The 16325-nt window shown below is 38.7% G+C and overlaps 1 protein-coding gene across 3 annotated transcripts in view; it reads left to right on the top strand.

Moving 5' to 3' along the window:
• Positions 1-16325, top strand: part of LOC125461414 (polycomb group protein ASXL1-like) — a 106756-nt gene that overhangs the window by 58707 nt on the left and 31724 nt on the right. For all 3 annotated transcript variants that reach the window (XM_048550163.2, XM_059652786.1, XM_059652785.1), the window contains 4 exons: positions 1391-1511; positions 2204-2310; positions 7947-8064; positions 13486-13662. In XM_048550163.2, the coding sequence (XP_048406120.1) occupies positions 1391-1511; positions 2204-2310; positions 7947-8064; positions 13486-13662 (523 nt within the window). The remainder of the gene's footprint in view (positions 1-1390; positions 1512-2203; positions 2311-7946; positions 8065-13485; positions 13663-16325) is intronic.

The raw sequence follows: 16325 nt of genomic DNA, 5'->3' as shown, positions 1-16325 counted from the left end.
TTCTTGCGAACAATAACTCCATGAATCAATTATACAATAAAACTGATGAAGACAAATAATTACATGATATTTTGCTATTATGTGTAAATCACCACTCTTTTAAGAATAGTATTTTAATGGGTTTTGGGGTGAAAAATTGAGCATATAATATTGTAGCAAATTTCTTACCATTGTTCACTACTTAGCGTTGCCTTTACTTATGTCCTTTATGGCTAGATTGGATCTTGTTTTCTAGACAGATTAGTAGTCTTCTGAAACTACACTGACTTCCCAACTTTGCAATTATGCCACAAAATGTCAGCACTGCATCTCTGGTAATTTCAAATCAATGCTGTACCTGTTTTGAAGAGCTGCATTTAGGTTTCCTTCTTTCAATATGGCGTTCTTGTATCTGTCCACTGAGTACTTCGTTGAAGGGTCACTGATTTGTAACATTTAACTCTGATTTTCCCTCTGCTGATGCTGCCTATTTCAAAATTTTCATTTTTCTTTTTCAAATTACATGTATCCTCGGAATTGTTTTTTTTTGTCATTATGTAATAAAGAATACTTGATATTGTTTGCATGAATAAAATTGAATATCTTGTGTAATTAGAACGGTGAACATTTAAAAGTTTTACAAATTTTTCTTAATAAATATGTGATAGATGCGTGACTTCTTTAGTTTTGGAACTTGAGTGGATCTCAAACATTGTTTTGAGGGGGAGCAAATCAATCAATTAACAATATTAAATATATCTGGCAAGTGATGTCTTATTTTCAGAACAATATACTGCTTAGGGTTTAACATATTGAATGTGCGAGTACAAATAGAGGACTTCCTTCTGATGCTAGTGTGACTCATATCTGTACTACCTTCCCTCTGTCCCCAAAACCATTGCCTGGTTGAGATGTAATCAGACAGCAGGCCGATCTGTGTAACTAACCATCTTACAAGAGCTGCCTGGGTACCTCCTTATACTGTTTATTTTGCTGTGTATATAGAAAATATTGAGTCTTTAATTTGTGTATTGCTTCAGAAATGGAGCCACGATTAAAAGGAGACATTGCATTAGTATGAACCTAATAGTTCAGAAGTGGAAGGAAATATACAGTGTCATACTGCCATCTTTCACTTTTTTTTTATTCATGTATGTAATTTATAAGAAATTGTCTGAAATGTGTACATTTCATTCTTATTACAGAAATAATGGATACATGTTCATTTTAAACACTTTGCTGTGCTATTCAAAGTAGTTACACTTTTTCTGCTGATATTACATTAGAAATAAACCTTTTGGGAATAACTAACCTTTTTTAAGGCAGCATTTTGTTAATTTCCATCTTCAATAATTTATAGCTTGATTGTTTTTCAGTGAGTAATTTTTTTTTCAAAATTGTATTCATTCAGAAAGATGCATTGTTATGGTCCAAAAATGTACCCATTGGTGATGGTGAAGGTTATGATGATGGACCTGACTTGGAAAGCTGTGACTCTAATGAAACCAGTACCACGGGTGAGGAAAATGATGGTACGTGCTGGTTAACGTATGATATTCGTAGATGTTTTGTTTAAGGCTATAAATGCTCAAAACAGTAATTACGTCTGACTAATTGCATAACTTGAAATTAGTTTTTCTGCTATGTAGCGCATGATGTGCCTTCAGTTGGAAGGTTACCAATAGGGGACAAGAGAAGCAATTAGAAGAAATTCAGTTGTAATGAGGTTGTTGGAACTTGGAAAACTTTGCCAGGAGAGGCTGAGATGAGAACCATTAAACTTTTTAATGGAAGGCATTACAGGGTTATGAGATAATAGGACTATAAGCTGGTTTTATCATTTTAACACTGGATGGTCTTCAACTTGTACTGAAGAGTGATTGACGCACAAAGGCCTGAAAGAGAAATAAAAATATTCAAGATATAAAAAGTTGGTGCATTTCTGGAGGCTTTCTGAACCTACAGAGGAGTTAGAATTTTTACACTAAAGAATGCATCTTTGTGAATTATCAAATTGCTTACAATTCATCCGCAATAGATTTTTCATGCAAAGGAGCAAAGAAGTAAAGAAAGCTGAGTTAGATTTTAAAACAACATGGAATAAATTGCTTTGAATTATAATTGCATCCATAAGTGCTAATGCCATTACTAGTGAAATGCAGAATAAATGAAGATCAAAAAGAGGGTAGCGGTCTAAGCACTTAATTTTTCACTCCATAATTAGCATCACCGGTGTCTGATGAGAGTTCCTCAAATGCATCATGTTCCACTGATAATCAAGGCAAACAAGTGTCCCCTGGCAAACAGAACAGCCACAAAGCAACTCAGCAGGTAAGAGAGGCAGTGAGACAAATTGTAATGCAGTTGAAACTGTTCTTGAGCAATTCATTTTCGGAACTGTTCAAACTCTGTTCTGACTGCAAACCTTTGCAGATAGTAGTATCTGCTGTTTTTTCAATGTAAAATCTGTTGACGAATGATTACTAAAACATGGAAATGTAATCTGGCACTGATCTTTCTGGTTTTATCCCCAGAGTCATGTTTCTTAACAGTATTACATTTTAGTAGTATTTACAATTGATACATAGCTGCCCTGCATCTAAAAGGGCTATGACAGTAACTGAAGGGCTGGCCTCTGTTTTTGTGTCAAATAACTATGAAGTAAATTTATTGTTTTTCCAAATGTAGAACTCCACAAGCTTTACAGGTACTTACTTGAATTTTTCATTTTAAGGAATTATTTTATTCTTGGATAATATTTAACATGCATATTATTCAACTGGATTATCATCTAATTAAAGATGCTCTACAGTTGTAAATAAAAGAATGTAAATATAAATGAAAAATTACGGAATGTTCGTCTTCATCCGTGGATGTCAGGGTTGCCATCTGTGTTTCCCTCTAACTTATTTTCGCTGTGTGGACCTCTGAGATCTGTGCAAGGCAGCAAGTTCCACATGCGAACTTGCATGCGCTGGCACGCTGATCAGAATGCACAAGACCTCACAGCCACACAGCTTCGAGGAAACATTGGCTTGGTCATTACACTGAAATATACCTTGGATTGCTTTATACTATAATCCATAGGCATTAGTGATTGCAGGTTGTAATAAAAGGTACTTTTTAAAAAAATTAATTCATACTTGATGTGAGCATTGTTGGAAAGGCCAGCATTTATTGCTTATTCTTAGGTTGCTTTGAGAACAAATGTCTTACACTGTAGTGGTTCAAGGTTGAAATTGCTTTCACATCTTGTCAGATGAAGAATTTCAGGACTTGGTTCTAGCACTGTCTTGAACAGTAAAATTATTTGAATAGGGCAGTAAGTTGATCAATTGTTTTCCATTAGTTCAAATATGAGGGATGTTGATATTTCCAAGTTTTTAAATCTTATGTACTACCTGTGATTCATGAGGCCCGAGTTCAAGTCCCACCTTCTTCAGAGGTTTTTTTTTCCTTTATTCATTCAGTCATGGGCTGAGAGCCTTGATAGCCAGGCCGTATTTATTGTGCATCCCTAATTGCCCACAGGGCAGTAAAGAGCCAACCATATTGCTGTGGTTCTGGAGCATGTAGGCCAGACCAGGTAAGGATGGTAGTTTACTTCCCTGAAGGATATCAGTGAACGAGATGATTTTTTTTTTCCCCCTGGATATTTGGTCATCATTACCTTCTTAATTCCAGATTTTTATTGAATTCAGATTCTGTCATCTGCTGTGGTGGGATTTGAACCTGGATCCCCAGAATATTGTCTGGGTTAACAGTCTAGTGACAACACTGCTAGGCCATCACCTCCCCTGCCCATGTGTAATAATATCTCTTAACAGGTTGATTAGAAAATTTAAAAAATATATTAAACACAGCTGATAGATAAATTTGCTGCAAAACTGATTACATATAAATTGATTGAATGTTAATACAGTTGCTCTAAATTGTAAACCTACTTCATATGAAGTACCATTTAGTGGGATAATTTACACATTAAAGTTAACATGCCTATTAGGTTTTGGAAAGAGATTATGCCTTTAGATTTTGCACACTTACAATAGAAGAATCTGGCTTTCTTAATATCGTGCATTTGGACATCCTGAAAGTATTTGTCGAAACATTTGCAGTCAGATCCAATGATTGTTTTACGTATTTTTTCTGGATATTCCGTCATAAATTCAAACAAAAATTAGTTGTTTGTGTCATGCATCTTTCCAGTTGGAACTATTTGTTTGGGCTTCTAACTGGAAAAATTAGGTAAATCGTGGAACACTTGCAACACAGGTCATCTTGCAAATTGTTTGTATTGCCGCTCTGGTCACACTTGCCTGCCTTTCCCTGTTGCATGTAACAATAATTATCCTAAGTTGTTTGGAACTGTTCTAGGTACAAAACAGCATCTGTACAATTTTTTACTGTGTTTTTATCTACATTGATGTATAGCAACCATAAGTTTCCAGCTGTTGCCTCTGACTAGGGAGATATATATCCAGTTACTTAGTAGATTAAGTCCAGTAGTCAAAAACAGAACAACTAACCTCTTTATTCCTCAAGTTGTCATCTTTCCTAGTCTGTTGCCAACTCATCCAAGTATGATGTAGCCTGATAAAGTGTATTTTCTGGTTATTCATTGTATAACATGAAACATAATCATTGGCACAAGGCAATTAGGCACAGTTTCTAATACTTAACTGCAAACGCTGTGCTGCCAACTGTGGCAGCCAGAATCTTGGATGAGCAATCTTGTTCAGATATTTAAAACAAAACAAAATAACCAGGTATCAAAGTAATGATAAAGTTTCCGAATTGAATTTTTGATCAAAAAGAATTGATTACTTGCTTGGCTGTCCAAGGTAAGAACTGCATCTTCCTTTTCTGATCTGACCCATGAGGGGAGATCTAACTGAAGTACATAAGATGATAGGTGAACAGTTATACTTGTGAGTGACTGCCAATGACAATAGGATGCTAAAAGGCTTGACAAAGTAGAAACCGAAAGAACTGCAGATTCAGTAAATCAGGAACAAAAACAAAGTTGCTGGAAGAGCTCAGCAGGCCTAACAAAGTCTGTGAAGGAAAATATAGAGTTAACATTTCAGGTCCAGTGACCCTTCCTCAGTTCTGAGGAAGGGTCATCGGACCTGAAACATTAACTCTGTGAAGGAAAAAAACAGATGCTGGCAGATCTGCCAGGCTTTCCCAGCAACTTTGTTTTTGTTCTTGACAAAGTAGATGTAGTGAGGATGTTTCCTCATGTGGAGGAACCTAGAATGAGAAGTTATAATTCTAGGATAAGGAATAGTAGATTTTTAAAGCAGAAATGAGGAGAAATTTAATTCTGCCAAAGGGTTGTGAATCTGTGGAAGCTGCTCACTAGAGTGTGGCGGATGCCAGGGCATGAGTAAATTTAAAGGGCACATAGCCAGATTTTTAATTAGGAACAAGTGAAAGGTTTATGGGCAGTGGGCAGGAAAGTGGAATTGAAGCCGTGATGAGATCAGCTATGATTGTATTGAACGGTGTATGATTGTATTGAACGGTGGAGCAGACTTGAGACTGAATTGCTGATACCTTTTAGTGCTAATGTGCTTATGACTCTCAACCAAGGTGGTTGACTTAAATTGAATTAGGAACTGAGCTCTCTTGCCCACCTGCCTGCCAAAAGTTATTTTTGCAAACCACTGAGTTGTACCATCAACGTTTTAAAGTAAGTTACTGAAAGGCAGCCAGTTGTGCCTGCATGTGATATTCCACATGCTGAAAATTGATTTTTACAAGCCAGTTTATGTACAACCAAATTCCACAGATAAATGAGAAGAAAATGACCAATTAACTTTCAGGGAGCTATGTTTGAAATATAGGCCTCTATGTAGATTCTTAGTGATTGTATAACTTTAGAAAAGCCTGCACACACACATTCATTCTTGGACATCCTCTCTTACATGCTTTTTGTCATTTGACTTTCTCCTCACTGTCATTTTCTGGACCTGGTTGTTTTGCCTGTCCTTCTGTGCTCTTCTCCCCCATGCCCCTTAACTCGAGGAAAGCTTTTTGTGTGATTTTTGCCCATCTCAGATGACAAGTCACAGATCAGAAGTGTTAACTTTGTTTCTGTCACGACAAATGCAATTACACCTGTTGAGTGTTACTAGAATTTCTGTTAATTTATTGACAGAAGTTTTCCTTACTGTCTTGCTTCAATAAAACGCATGCAATTAGTTCTAATTCATATTGGTTCTGTCAGTTATTTGGAATAATTCTTCAGTTGTTGAAACTATACAGCAAAAGCAGCATACTTCCACTGGTTGCTGTTTCAAAAATAAACCGTAGGATTAATTCATATTTCTGAATATCTTTGGATCAGTGGATGAACTGAATCAATTTGCGAAAACACTATGTTTTCACATTTTGTTTACATGAAACGTTTATGGTGCAGTTGCGTTATTTCATTACTCAGCTGGCTATAGGTGAGGCAAGAAATCGAGTTCTGCACTTGTAGTTCCATTTTTCATGACCAGACTTCTATTTGAGGCTAGGTTGTAATGCTGCATTTAGGCTAGTATGAGACTGTTGACTATTATTAAAGATATTTGAAAATGCAGATTTTTTTTGTTTTATTTGGAGATGTTGAACCTCCTTGCCTTTGTGGACATTGTTCCGTGATGTTGAGGTTTAATCAGTGTTATTGGAAGGGGAGTTTTACCAGGGAGAGAAATCTTCTGCAAGTCTCCAGTGCACAAGTTTAAATCTGGCAAAATAGTGAAAATGAAATGTGATTTCAAATGGAGGGATGTTGCATGAGTTCTGAACTTCAGGTAGCCAGGTCTCTGGTTGCATGTAACACATGATTGTCAACACCTTTTTACTTGAAGTGAGGGAAATTGTTGATTTTTTTTTTCATTGGTGCAGCATGGATATGTGGTTTTCTTAATGTGCTTATCTTCACTTTTGAACAAACCATTGTCTTGTTCCATGTTGTTTCACTGGTTGACGATTGTCGAAGTAGGGAATATATTTGAAAAATTAGGGCAGCATAATTCAGGAGAGGAAGAAGCACTTCTACCACACGAACGGTAGTAGAGGTTGGGAATTCTCTCCCACAAATGACAGCTGATGCAAGATCAGTGTTTAATTTTAATTCTGAGCAAGATAAATTTTTGCTGAGCCAAAGTATTTAGACAAATGCATTAAAGGCTTTTATATGGAGTTAGGCCGCAGGTCAGCCATGATCTCATTGAACAGCAGAATAGACTCAAGCGACTGTATGGCCTACTCCTGTTTCTGTGGGAAATGCAGTAAAATCTAGCAATAGCATAGGTAGATCAATAATGGAACATGTGTGCCCTAGCTATTAACACTGCAACATTAATGCAAACAACAGATCTGAAGTCAAAACTGCTTATCCCGATACATTAATGAAATGAGACTGACCAGTAACGAGAATCTCCTTCCACTTTGGTCTGGAGTCCTCATTATGCTACCATGTGTGCAAAAGTTGCAAGTTGGAGATCTAACGGGTAGAATTGTGAGACATAGTTTTGGCTTACTTGGTTCAGTGATTGCATTCTTGCCTCTGAGTCAGCATAGAATATACAAAAGCCACTCCAGACCACTTCAATGTATACCATTGACTGACTCATTCATATAGCACTGAGTGAATACTTTAAGATGAAAAGTTAAATCAAGGCCTTATCTTTGAATGTAAGAGATTCTGTGACACTATTCAGAAAGAGTTAACCCAGTGTCCTGATTAACATTCATCCCTCTTCTAAAAAACTTTGTCTACTCATCTGTTTAATGTCTGTTCAGTTATGATTTATTATAAATTGGCTGTTGGCCCTTACAGTGAGCATGCTTTGTTGCCTGTACAACTCCTTTTGAGACATTGTGCCTTTTACAGTCTCAAGTCATGATACTTCTTAGAACTTTGTATTTAAAATTGTATGCTAATTTTTAAAAAATGTATGATATGTAAACAGCCTGTAAAGCAACAGCCAAAAAAGAAGATTGGAGTTCCAGTGATGATGAGCAAATCTATTCCAAGAGTTGTGTTGACACCACTGAAAGTAAATGGAGAACATGTGGAATCAGCTTCAGGTAAGATGCAGAATGCTCGGTGCATACATTTGATTTTATTTTTCCATGTAATCCTTGTTTTGCTTGACAAATTCCTATGGGAAAAGTATTGATGCATTATAGAATTAAATGAACAGAGTTGTAGCAAAGAATTTTTAAGTAGTGCTGATAACCTCAGCTACAAACATAAAAATGAAATATAATGTTTGAAGTTAACCTGGGCCTCTCCATGTTGAGCAACACTTCGAGGAAGCATTGAGGATGGCAAGGGCACAAAGGTGGGTAATTTCAGTGTCCACCACCAAGTGTGGCTTGGCAGCAGTACTGCTGATCAAGCTGATTGGTTCCTAAAGGACAGAGCTGCTAGATTGGGTCTACAGCAAATGGCGAGGGAATCAACAGGAGGCAAAAACTGCAGATGCATCTGTCCATGATTTTATCAATAAGAGTAACCACCGCACTGTCTTGTGGAACCGATGTTCCGCCTTCATATTGAGAATAATCTCCATCATGTTTTGTGACACTATCACTGTGCTAAATGGGACAGACTTTTAAATAGATCTAGCAATTCAAGACTGGACATTCTTGAGGCTCTGTGGGCCATCAACAGGAGCGGAATTGTACTCCACAATCTGCAACCACCTGGCCCAACATACCCCCCACTTAACTATTACCTCCAAGCCATCTTCACTTGAAAATGAGGTGTCAACCTGGTGAAGCTATCAAGCAGGACTACCTACATGGTAAACAGCATAAGCAATCCCACAACCAACGGATTGATCTAAACTCTGCCGTCCTGCCACAACCACTCATGAATGGTGATTGATGATTAAACAGGTCACTGGAGGAGGAGGCTGTGCAATATCCCTATCCTCCATGATGGAAGAGCCCAGCACTTCAGTGCAAAAGATAAGGCTGAAATGCCAAGTGGATGATCTACCTCGGCCTCCTCCAGTAGTCCCCAGCATTACAGACACCAGTCTTCAGCCAATTCAATCCTGTCCACATGCTATCAAGAAATGTTTGGAAACACTGGATACTGCAAAGACTGTGGATGCTGATATCAATCCGGCAGTAGTACTGAAGACTTGTGTTTCAGAACAAACCCTCACCGAACCAAACTCTTCGAGTATAGTTACAATACTGACATCTATTGATACTGTGGACAATTATCCGGGTATATTCTGTAAATAAGAAAAACGGGACAAATCCAACCCAGCCAATTACCAGCCCATCAGTCTACTCTCAATCATCAGTCAAGTGGTGATAGGTGTCATCAATACTGCTATCAGGCAGTACCTCCTCAGCAATTACCTGATTAGTGATGCCCAGTTTGGGACTGCCAGGGCTACTCTGCTCCTGACCTCATTCCAGTCTTGGTTAAAACATGGACTAAAGAGCTGAATTCCAGAGGTGAGGTAAGAGTGACAGACCTTGACATCAAGGCTGTTTTTGACCGAGGTGAGGCATCAAGGAGCCCGAACAGAACTGGAATTGGTGGCTATCGGGCCATACTATCCACTGGTTGTAGTCATATCCAGCATATAGAAAGATGGTTCTGGTTGTTGGCCATCAGTCATCTCAGCTCCAGGATATCTTTGCAGGAGACCCTCAGGACAGTGCCTAGGTCCAACCATCTTAAACTGCTTCATCCATGACTTTCCCTCCATCATACGGACAGTAGTGGTGATGTTCACTGATGACTACTTAATGTTTGGCACTGTTCACAACTCTTCATACACTGAAGTCCATTTATAAATGCAACAAGATCTGGACAATATGCAGACGTGGGCTGAAAAGTGGCAAGTGCTGTTTGTGCCACATTAATGCTGGGCTATGACATCGCCAATAAAAGACCATCTAATCACCGCCCCTTGACATTCAATGACGTCACCATCACTAAATGTCTCACTATCGAAATTCTGAAGGTCATTATTGACCAGAAACTTAACTGGACTCACCACAAACACGACTACAAAAGCAGGTCAGAGGCTAGGAAACAGTGGTGAGGAAATCACTTGCTGACTCCCCAAAGCCTATTCATCATCTACAAGGTGCAAAACAGACGTATAATGGAATACTCCCCACTTCCTGTATGGGTGCAGCTCCAACGATACTCTAGAAGCTTGATACAGCCAATGAAAAAGCAGCCCACTTGACTGGCATGACATTCGCAAACATCCATCTACTAATCCATCACAAACATCTACCACCAACACGCAACGACAGCAGCAGCAGTGTTTACTATTTATAAGGTGCGCTGTAGAAATTCATCAAAAATCTTCAGACAGCACCTTTCAAACCCGTGACCATTTTCGTTTAGAAAGACCAGGGCAGAAGATAATATAGGAACATCAGCTGCAAGTTCTCCTCGAAGTCACTCCATCAGCATCCTGACTTGGAAACATATTGGCGTTCTTTCACTGTCACTGGGTCAAAACCCTGGAATTCCCTCCCTAACAGCATTGAGGGTAAGCCCACAGCAGGAGGAATGCAACGGTTCAAGAAGGCAGTGCACCACTATCTTAAGGGCACTCAGGGATGGGCAAGAACTGCTGGCCAGTCAGTGTCGCTCACATCCCACAAAGTGAATTTTATAAAGTATCATAACTCTCAAGTTCTCTGTTTCTTTTAGAAATTCCTGCTATTTTCCAAGGGCCGTGATTTAGTTGGAGTTCTTCCACTAGAATCCAGCTAGGAGGCCCTTCAGCTGTACCGAAGAGCCTCACATGTGAGACCACCTCGGCTCAGCACAGGCCTCACTTTTTTGCAAAGTTACGCCATGTCATAAGACAGCCTTGATGTCTGATAACCCTTCGTTTCTGGGATACAGCTCCTGATTTGATTTGATTTGAATTTTGTTTTGATTTGATTTGAATTTTGTTATTGATTTTGATTTCCTACATTGTGGAAACAGGCCCTTCGGCCCAACAAGTCCACACCGGCCCTTGAAGCATCCCACCCAGACCCATCCCCCATAACCCACTCACCCCTGAACACTGCAGGCAATTTAGAATGGCCAGTCCACCTAGCCTGCACATCTTTGGACTGTGGGAAGAAACCGCAGCACCCGGAAGAAACCCACGCAGACACGGGGAGAATGTGCAAACTCCACACAGACCACACCACAAACTCCACCCAAGGCTGGAATCAAACCCATGTCCCTGGTGCTGTGAGGCTGCACTGCTAACCACTGAGCCACGATGCTGCCCCTAACTTGCTCTTACTTCTTCTCAAAGCTATTTCCTCTGAGAAAATGCACAGGTAAAAACAAATTCCTTGCAATCTAACCCCATAGGACCACCACCACCTGCATGTTCCTATCCAGATGCACACTATCTTGACTTGGAACTATCTTGCCATTCTTTCATTGTTACTGTTTTAAAATTCTGAAACAACTTTCCTAATCACGTGGTGGGGCTCCCTACACCACAGAGACGACAGTGTCTCAAGAAAGCAGCTTTATGATTGTCCAGTGCAGTTCAACAAATTAAAACAAATGTATCTTTCAAACCTGCAGCCTACCACCTGGAAGGGAAATGGATGCACAGAGAAAGTACCACCTCCCAAGCTATCTTCAAACCCACTGTACTGACTCGGAGCTTGCTGTTCCTTCGTTGTTGCTTGATCAAAACCCTGTAACTCCACTTATTACAGCAATAGTGGTAGTGTTGTTGTATGAATAAGCCAGAACCCCAGGCTCATGCACTGGGTTATGGGTTTGAATCCCACCATGGCAGATGGTGAAATTTGCGAATTCAATGAAAAGAAACAAATCTTGAATGAAAAATTAGCTTAGTGGCAGCTGCGTAACCACGACTGATTGTTGTAAAATTCCATCAGAAGGAAGTCATCCATCCTTTAGTAAAAGGAGATCACTGTGGATGCTGGGTAGGGAAAGACTTGTTTACATAAACTAGCTAAAAGTCTATTTTACTTTGAGAAAGGAAATGCAACTCTTGAAAACTCGTCACTAATAATGTGATCTGTGTTTTAGAGATAAAGTGTAATAAATGGAGGGGCTGATGAGTTAAAATTGTAATACTACCATCTTGCTCAACTGTTCAGTTATTTTTCCATGGCTTTTGGGCAGTTCATTATTTTATTCAGGTTTTACTATTATAGTATTGTTTTAATATAATAGTTAGAGGAAATGTTATTCGACTTTGAAGAAGCACTGCTGCTGTTTTGCTGTAGTACATTTGCATTCCTTGCGTTATGCCAGCTTACATGTGTATAGTAAGGGAGACTGTAGCAGCATGATATTATCATTGGACTATTAATCCAGAAACTGCCATGGTAGAATTTGAATTCAATACATGAACAAAAAAGGTCAAAACCAGAATCTACAGTGACACCTTCGTTGAATGATGAAAAGACTCATCAGGCTCAGTACTTTCCTTCAGGGAAGGAAATCTGCCATCCTCACCTGGTCTGGCCTACATCTGACTACAGTTCCAAAGCAATGTGGTTGACTCTTTCCTTTTCTCTGAAATGGCCTAGCATGCCATTCAGTTCAAGGCCACCTGGGGCCAGGTAACAAATGCTGGCCACCCAGGAATGCCCATGTCTTACAAATGTTAAAAAAAAATGATTTTCCAGATTCACTCTTTTGGATAAACTACACTAGGCACCTACTCTCAAAATATTAACAGGCTGTGCTCTGTAAGCATATTATTTCTTTGTTCAAGAGGTTTACTTTTGAGAAGTTAATGTTATTTATAGTGAATAGATAAAGTCCTGTAGTGAATTGATCTGAGTAACACCTGTTTCGTTGAGCTGTTAGATTTTGCATACTTACAATCAAATTTAGGTGCCTATCTTTTTAAACTTTAAGGACTTAATTTGCAGTTTTCTTTTCCTCTAGTGATCTATTTAAATCAAAGATGTGGAATTTCTATTGAGTGGTGAAATGTTTATCAGAAAATGTTTAGCATATGGTGGCACAGTGGTTAGCATTGCTGCCTCACAGCGCCAGTGACCCAGGTTCGATCCCAGTCTGGGGCGACTGTCTGTGTGGAGTTTGCACATTCTCCTCGTGTCTGCGTGAGTTTCCTCCGGGTGCTCCGGTTTCCTCCCACAGTCCAAAGATGTGCAGGTTAGGTGGATTGGCCATGCTAAATTGCCCAGTGTGTTCAGGGAGGTGTAGATTAGGTGGGTTGTAGGGGGATGGGTCTGGGTGGCATGTTCTGAGGTGCGGTGTGGACTTGTTGGGCTGACGGGTCTGTTTCCACACTGTAGGGATTCTATATCTATGTGTATCTATATCTATATCTATGGCCAGATTGCTGTATTTGCTGATGTTTAATTTTCTTCAATCTTGTTTCGATCTGAAATCAAGAAGCTAACTGCTTTGGATCAAGGCCGTAGTTTCCTTTTATGTCATCTTCATACCACTTCTTCAAGTGTTCACAACTGAATAAAGAAATATTTCTTTTTCAGCATTTGCGGCGAAGCACACAGATGGTGAGTCAAGCAGCGCATCTAGTGGTAGTTCCTGCACAGTGACTTCAGGGAGCACACAATACAACAGAACAGAAATGAATAAACTTCAATGCAGGCCTAGCCTGAACCGGAAACCTGGACAGCATTTTAGAGCCCTGAGAAGGCCAAACACAGGTAAGAAATGATTTTATTATTACTTTTTTTGGAATAATGTACTTGTTCTAATTGTTGACAGATAAATGTATTGTTTCAAAATTCTATGTTTCACAAGTGCTGTAACTATTCATCAGCTCAATAGGAAATTGTACTTTGAGAGTGTCTAGCAATGTACAGGGCAAGTTATAAGCAAACATCAGGACTGTTTATTGTGCGTCCATAGACTTATGTCTCCAGTATCTTTTAAAAATATTTTGTTTATTTAGATGTTGATTCCTTGCAGTGGAACCATGCATGTTAATGTCAGGTGACGTGCAACTTCTGTGATGTACTTCAACAACTTAGATTGGTATAGTGCTCGAAAAGGAGTCTCATATAAATTAAAGGTCCACACAAAATATACATTATAGATCGACACAAACAGTAAATCTTATAGATGCTGGAAAATGAATGAATGTTAAAACAAATTACTGGAAGCACCTGGCAATCTGGAGCTATCATCTGTGATTTGAGACAGTTGATTTTTCACAGCGATGTCAAAAGGCGATTAGTCTATGGAAGGCCATGGAATGTTTTATATTGCATTTCTGTTCATACATACCAGGTTTGCACATACAGTGTTTTGTTTTCATATCCGATATTTAATAGGTTTGCTTTAATAGCTATTACAGAGATGTGATTGCAGATTCACCGTGATTAGGAATTAAATAATCTGAGATATTTGACTCCTGGAGGATACAGGCAAAATGGATGATGGTTTCCTTGGACAAAAGATAGAATAACAAGAATAGAAAAAGGATTTTAGGTTGTAAAATTAATATATAGAATTAGTTTGTGTTTGTTTTCTGCCCCTTGATTCCTACTCCATGCTGGAAGTAGTTTACTGGCTTAGTAACAGGGGTTTAATGTTTGACTCTTCAATAGCCTTTTGAAATAGTCTGCCTACTACCTCAGTTCCAAATCAGCAAACACAGGTAATAAATGCTTTTTCATCAGTAATGCAAATATCCCATGGAAGAACACAAAATTAAGTTTGGAGAATTGAAATTACATGGAAGGCAAAAGACAAAGAAATACTCATTTCTTCTCTAGTTCATAATATAATCGACTGGGAAATGGGTTATTTGAGATCCAATTCTGTGTAGAGAAGCACGTTTAATTAATAACATCGTAAAGGAAACTTTGGTGAAAAGTGTTCACAATGTGACAAAATTTTACAATGAATTTGAGAACAGTTTAGTTCAGAACTTTAGGAAACTAGGAACCTAAATCTGAACAAAACCAGCAAAGTTAGCAAAGATGAATTGGGCAACTTTAAAAAGGATGAGGCAATGGCAGAGGGTTAGTTCACAACAGTTAGACAGTGTTTTTCAGCCAGGATTCCTTAGAACCAGAGAGTGAAAGTGCATCCCCAATTGGTTCAGTATGATTTTTGGGTAATTTGAGAATTGTACCAAATGCAGAACAATCATTTGAAAAAAATGAAAATAAAATCATTAATATGCTTAGTGTTCAATCTGTAGTAGTATATTGCAAGCATGTGATAGTAACAGAATAGCTTAATTTTGTGTTTTTCCTTTCATAAAAATGTTTGGGGCTCCAAAAATTTTGATACCATGTTGTATGCTGCTTTGTTCAACTTGGTTGGATATCTGACTTAAGGTAAACAGGACACCTTACAGTGCTGCTCATACTGTTAGATCAAAGGAAAATACATATAATTTTGCTGAAAAGAGTAACAAGCCTGGAAGTAAAGATCAATAGGAATTTGAAAAAAGTAGGATACAAGAGTAAACCATCAAGAGACTTGCAAAAAAGTTGTAACTCTTCTATATATGTTGGTTAGAAAAGAAGAGATTAGCAAGAATGATCATTAGGTCCCTATAAGGCAGAGACGGGATCTGGAATCGCAAATGGGAGAGACCAGGTAAAGTTGTTAAATTGTATTTCCCAAAGGATAGTAATGAACTAGATTTTTGTTTTTGCAACCATCAGCAATGGCTTCATGGCTAGGTTTTTAGCGTGTACCTTCCTGTTGCTAGTCCAGTGGCGTTACTGCTATGCCGCAGCTTTCACATCTCTCCTAATAATCTTTCTAAGATAAAGTACAAGTTAACTTTTAATTTCACATTTGATTTGGATTGCATGACAAGCTAGCTTATCAGTTTCTTCAGGAGATGTCCACATTTATCTACAGTTAACTTTGAATTAATGTTTTATGTTCTATAATGTGATAAGTTGAACTTGAAACACGAACTCACACGTTCTATAGTTACCATGAACCTGAAATTAAACTGGATTAGCCAGACAAATGTTATGGCTGCAAGGGGAAGTCAGAGGCTGGAAATTCTGAGGTGAGTAACCTGCTTCCTGACTGCAAAGCCTACTCTTCATCTACAAGGCAGTGTGTGATGGAGATTCTCAATGCCATCATGATTCGAAGTATTTTATTCCACCCCATCCACCACCTTCAAACAGTCACTGCCTCTGCTACCAAAATATACACTTCTTGAACTCACTAAGGCTCCTTCAACAGCACCTTCCTAATCCACATTCTGTACAACTTGGGTCAGTAACGACAACGGACTCACCGGAGTGCTATCACTTGCAAGTATTCCTCCAAGTCCTGACTTGGATCAATGGTATCGTTTCTTCACTTCGCTGTGTCACAACCCAGGAAA

Source organism: Stegostoma tigrinum, chromosome 19 (genome assembly GCF_030684315.1).
Source record: "Stegostoma tigrinum isolate sSteTig4 chromosome 19, sSteTig4.hap1, whole genome shotgun sequence".
In the NCBI taxonomy this organism is placed as follows: domain Eukaryota; kingdom Metazoa; phylum Chordata; class Chondrichthyes; order Orectolobiformes; family Stegostomatidae; genus Stegostoma; species Stegostoma tigrinum.
Note: the sequence above shows the minus strand (reverse complement) of the source record. Positions and strands in the feature narration are given on the sequence as shown.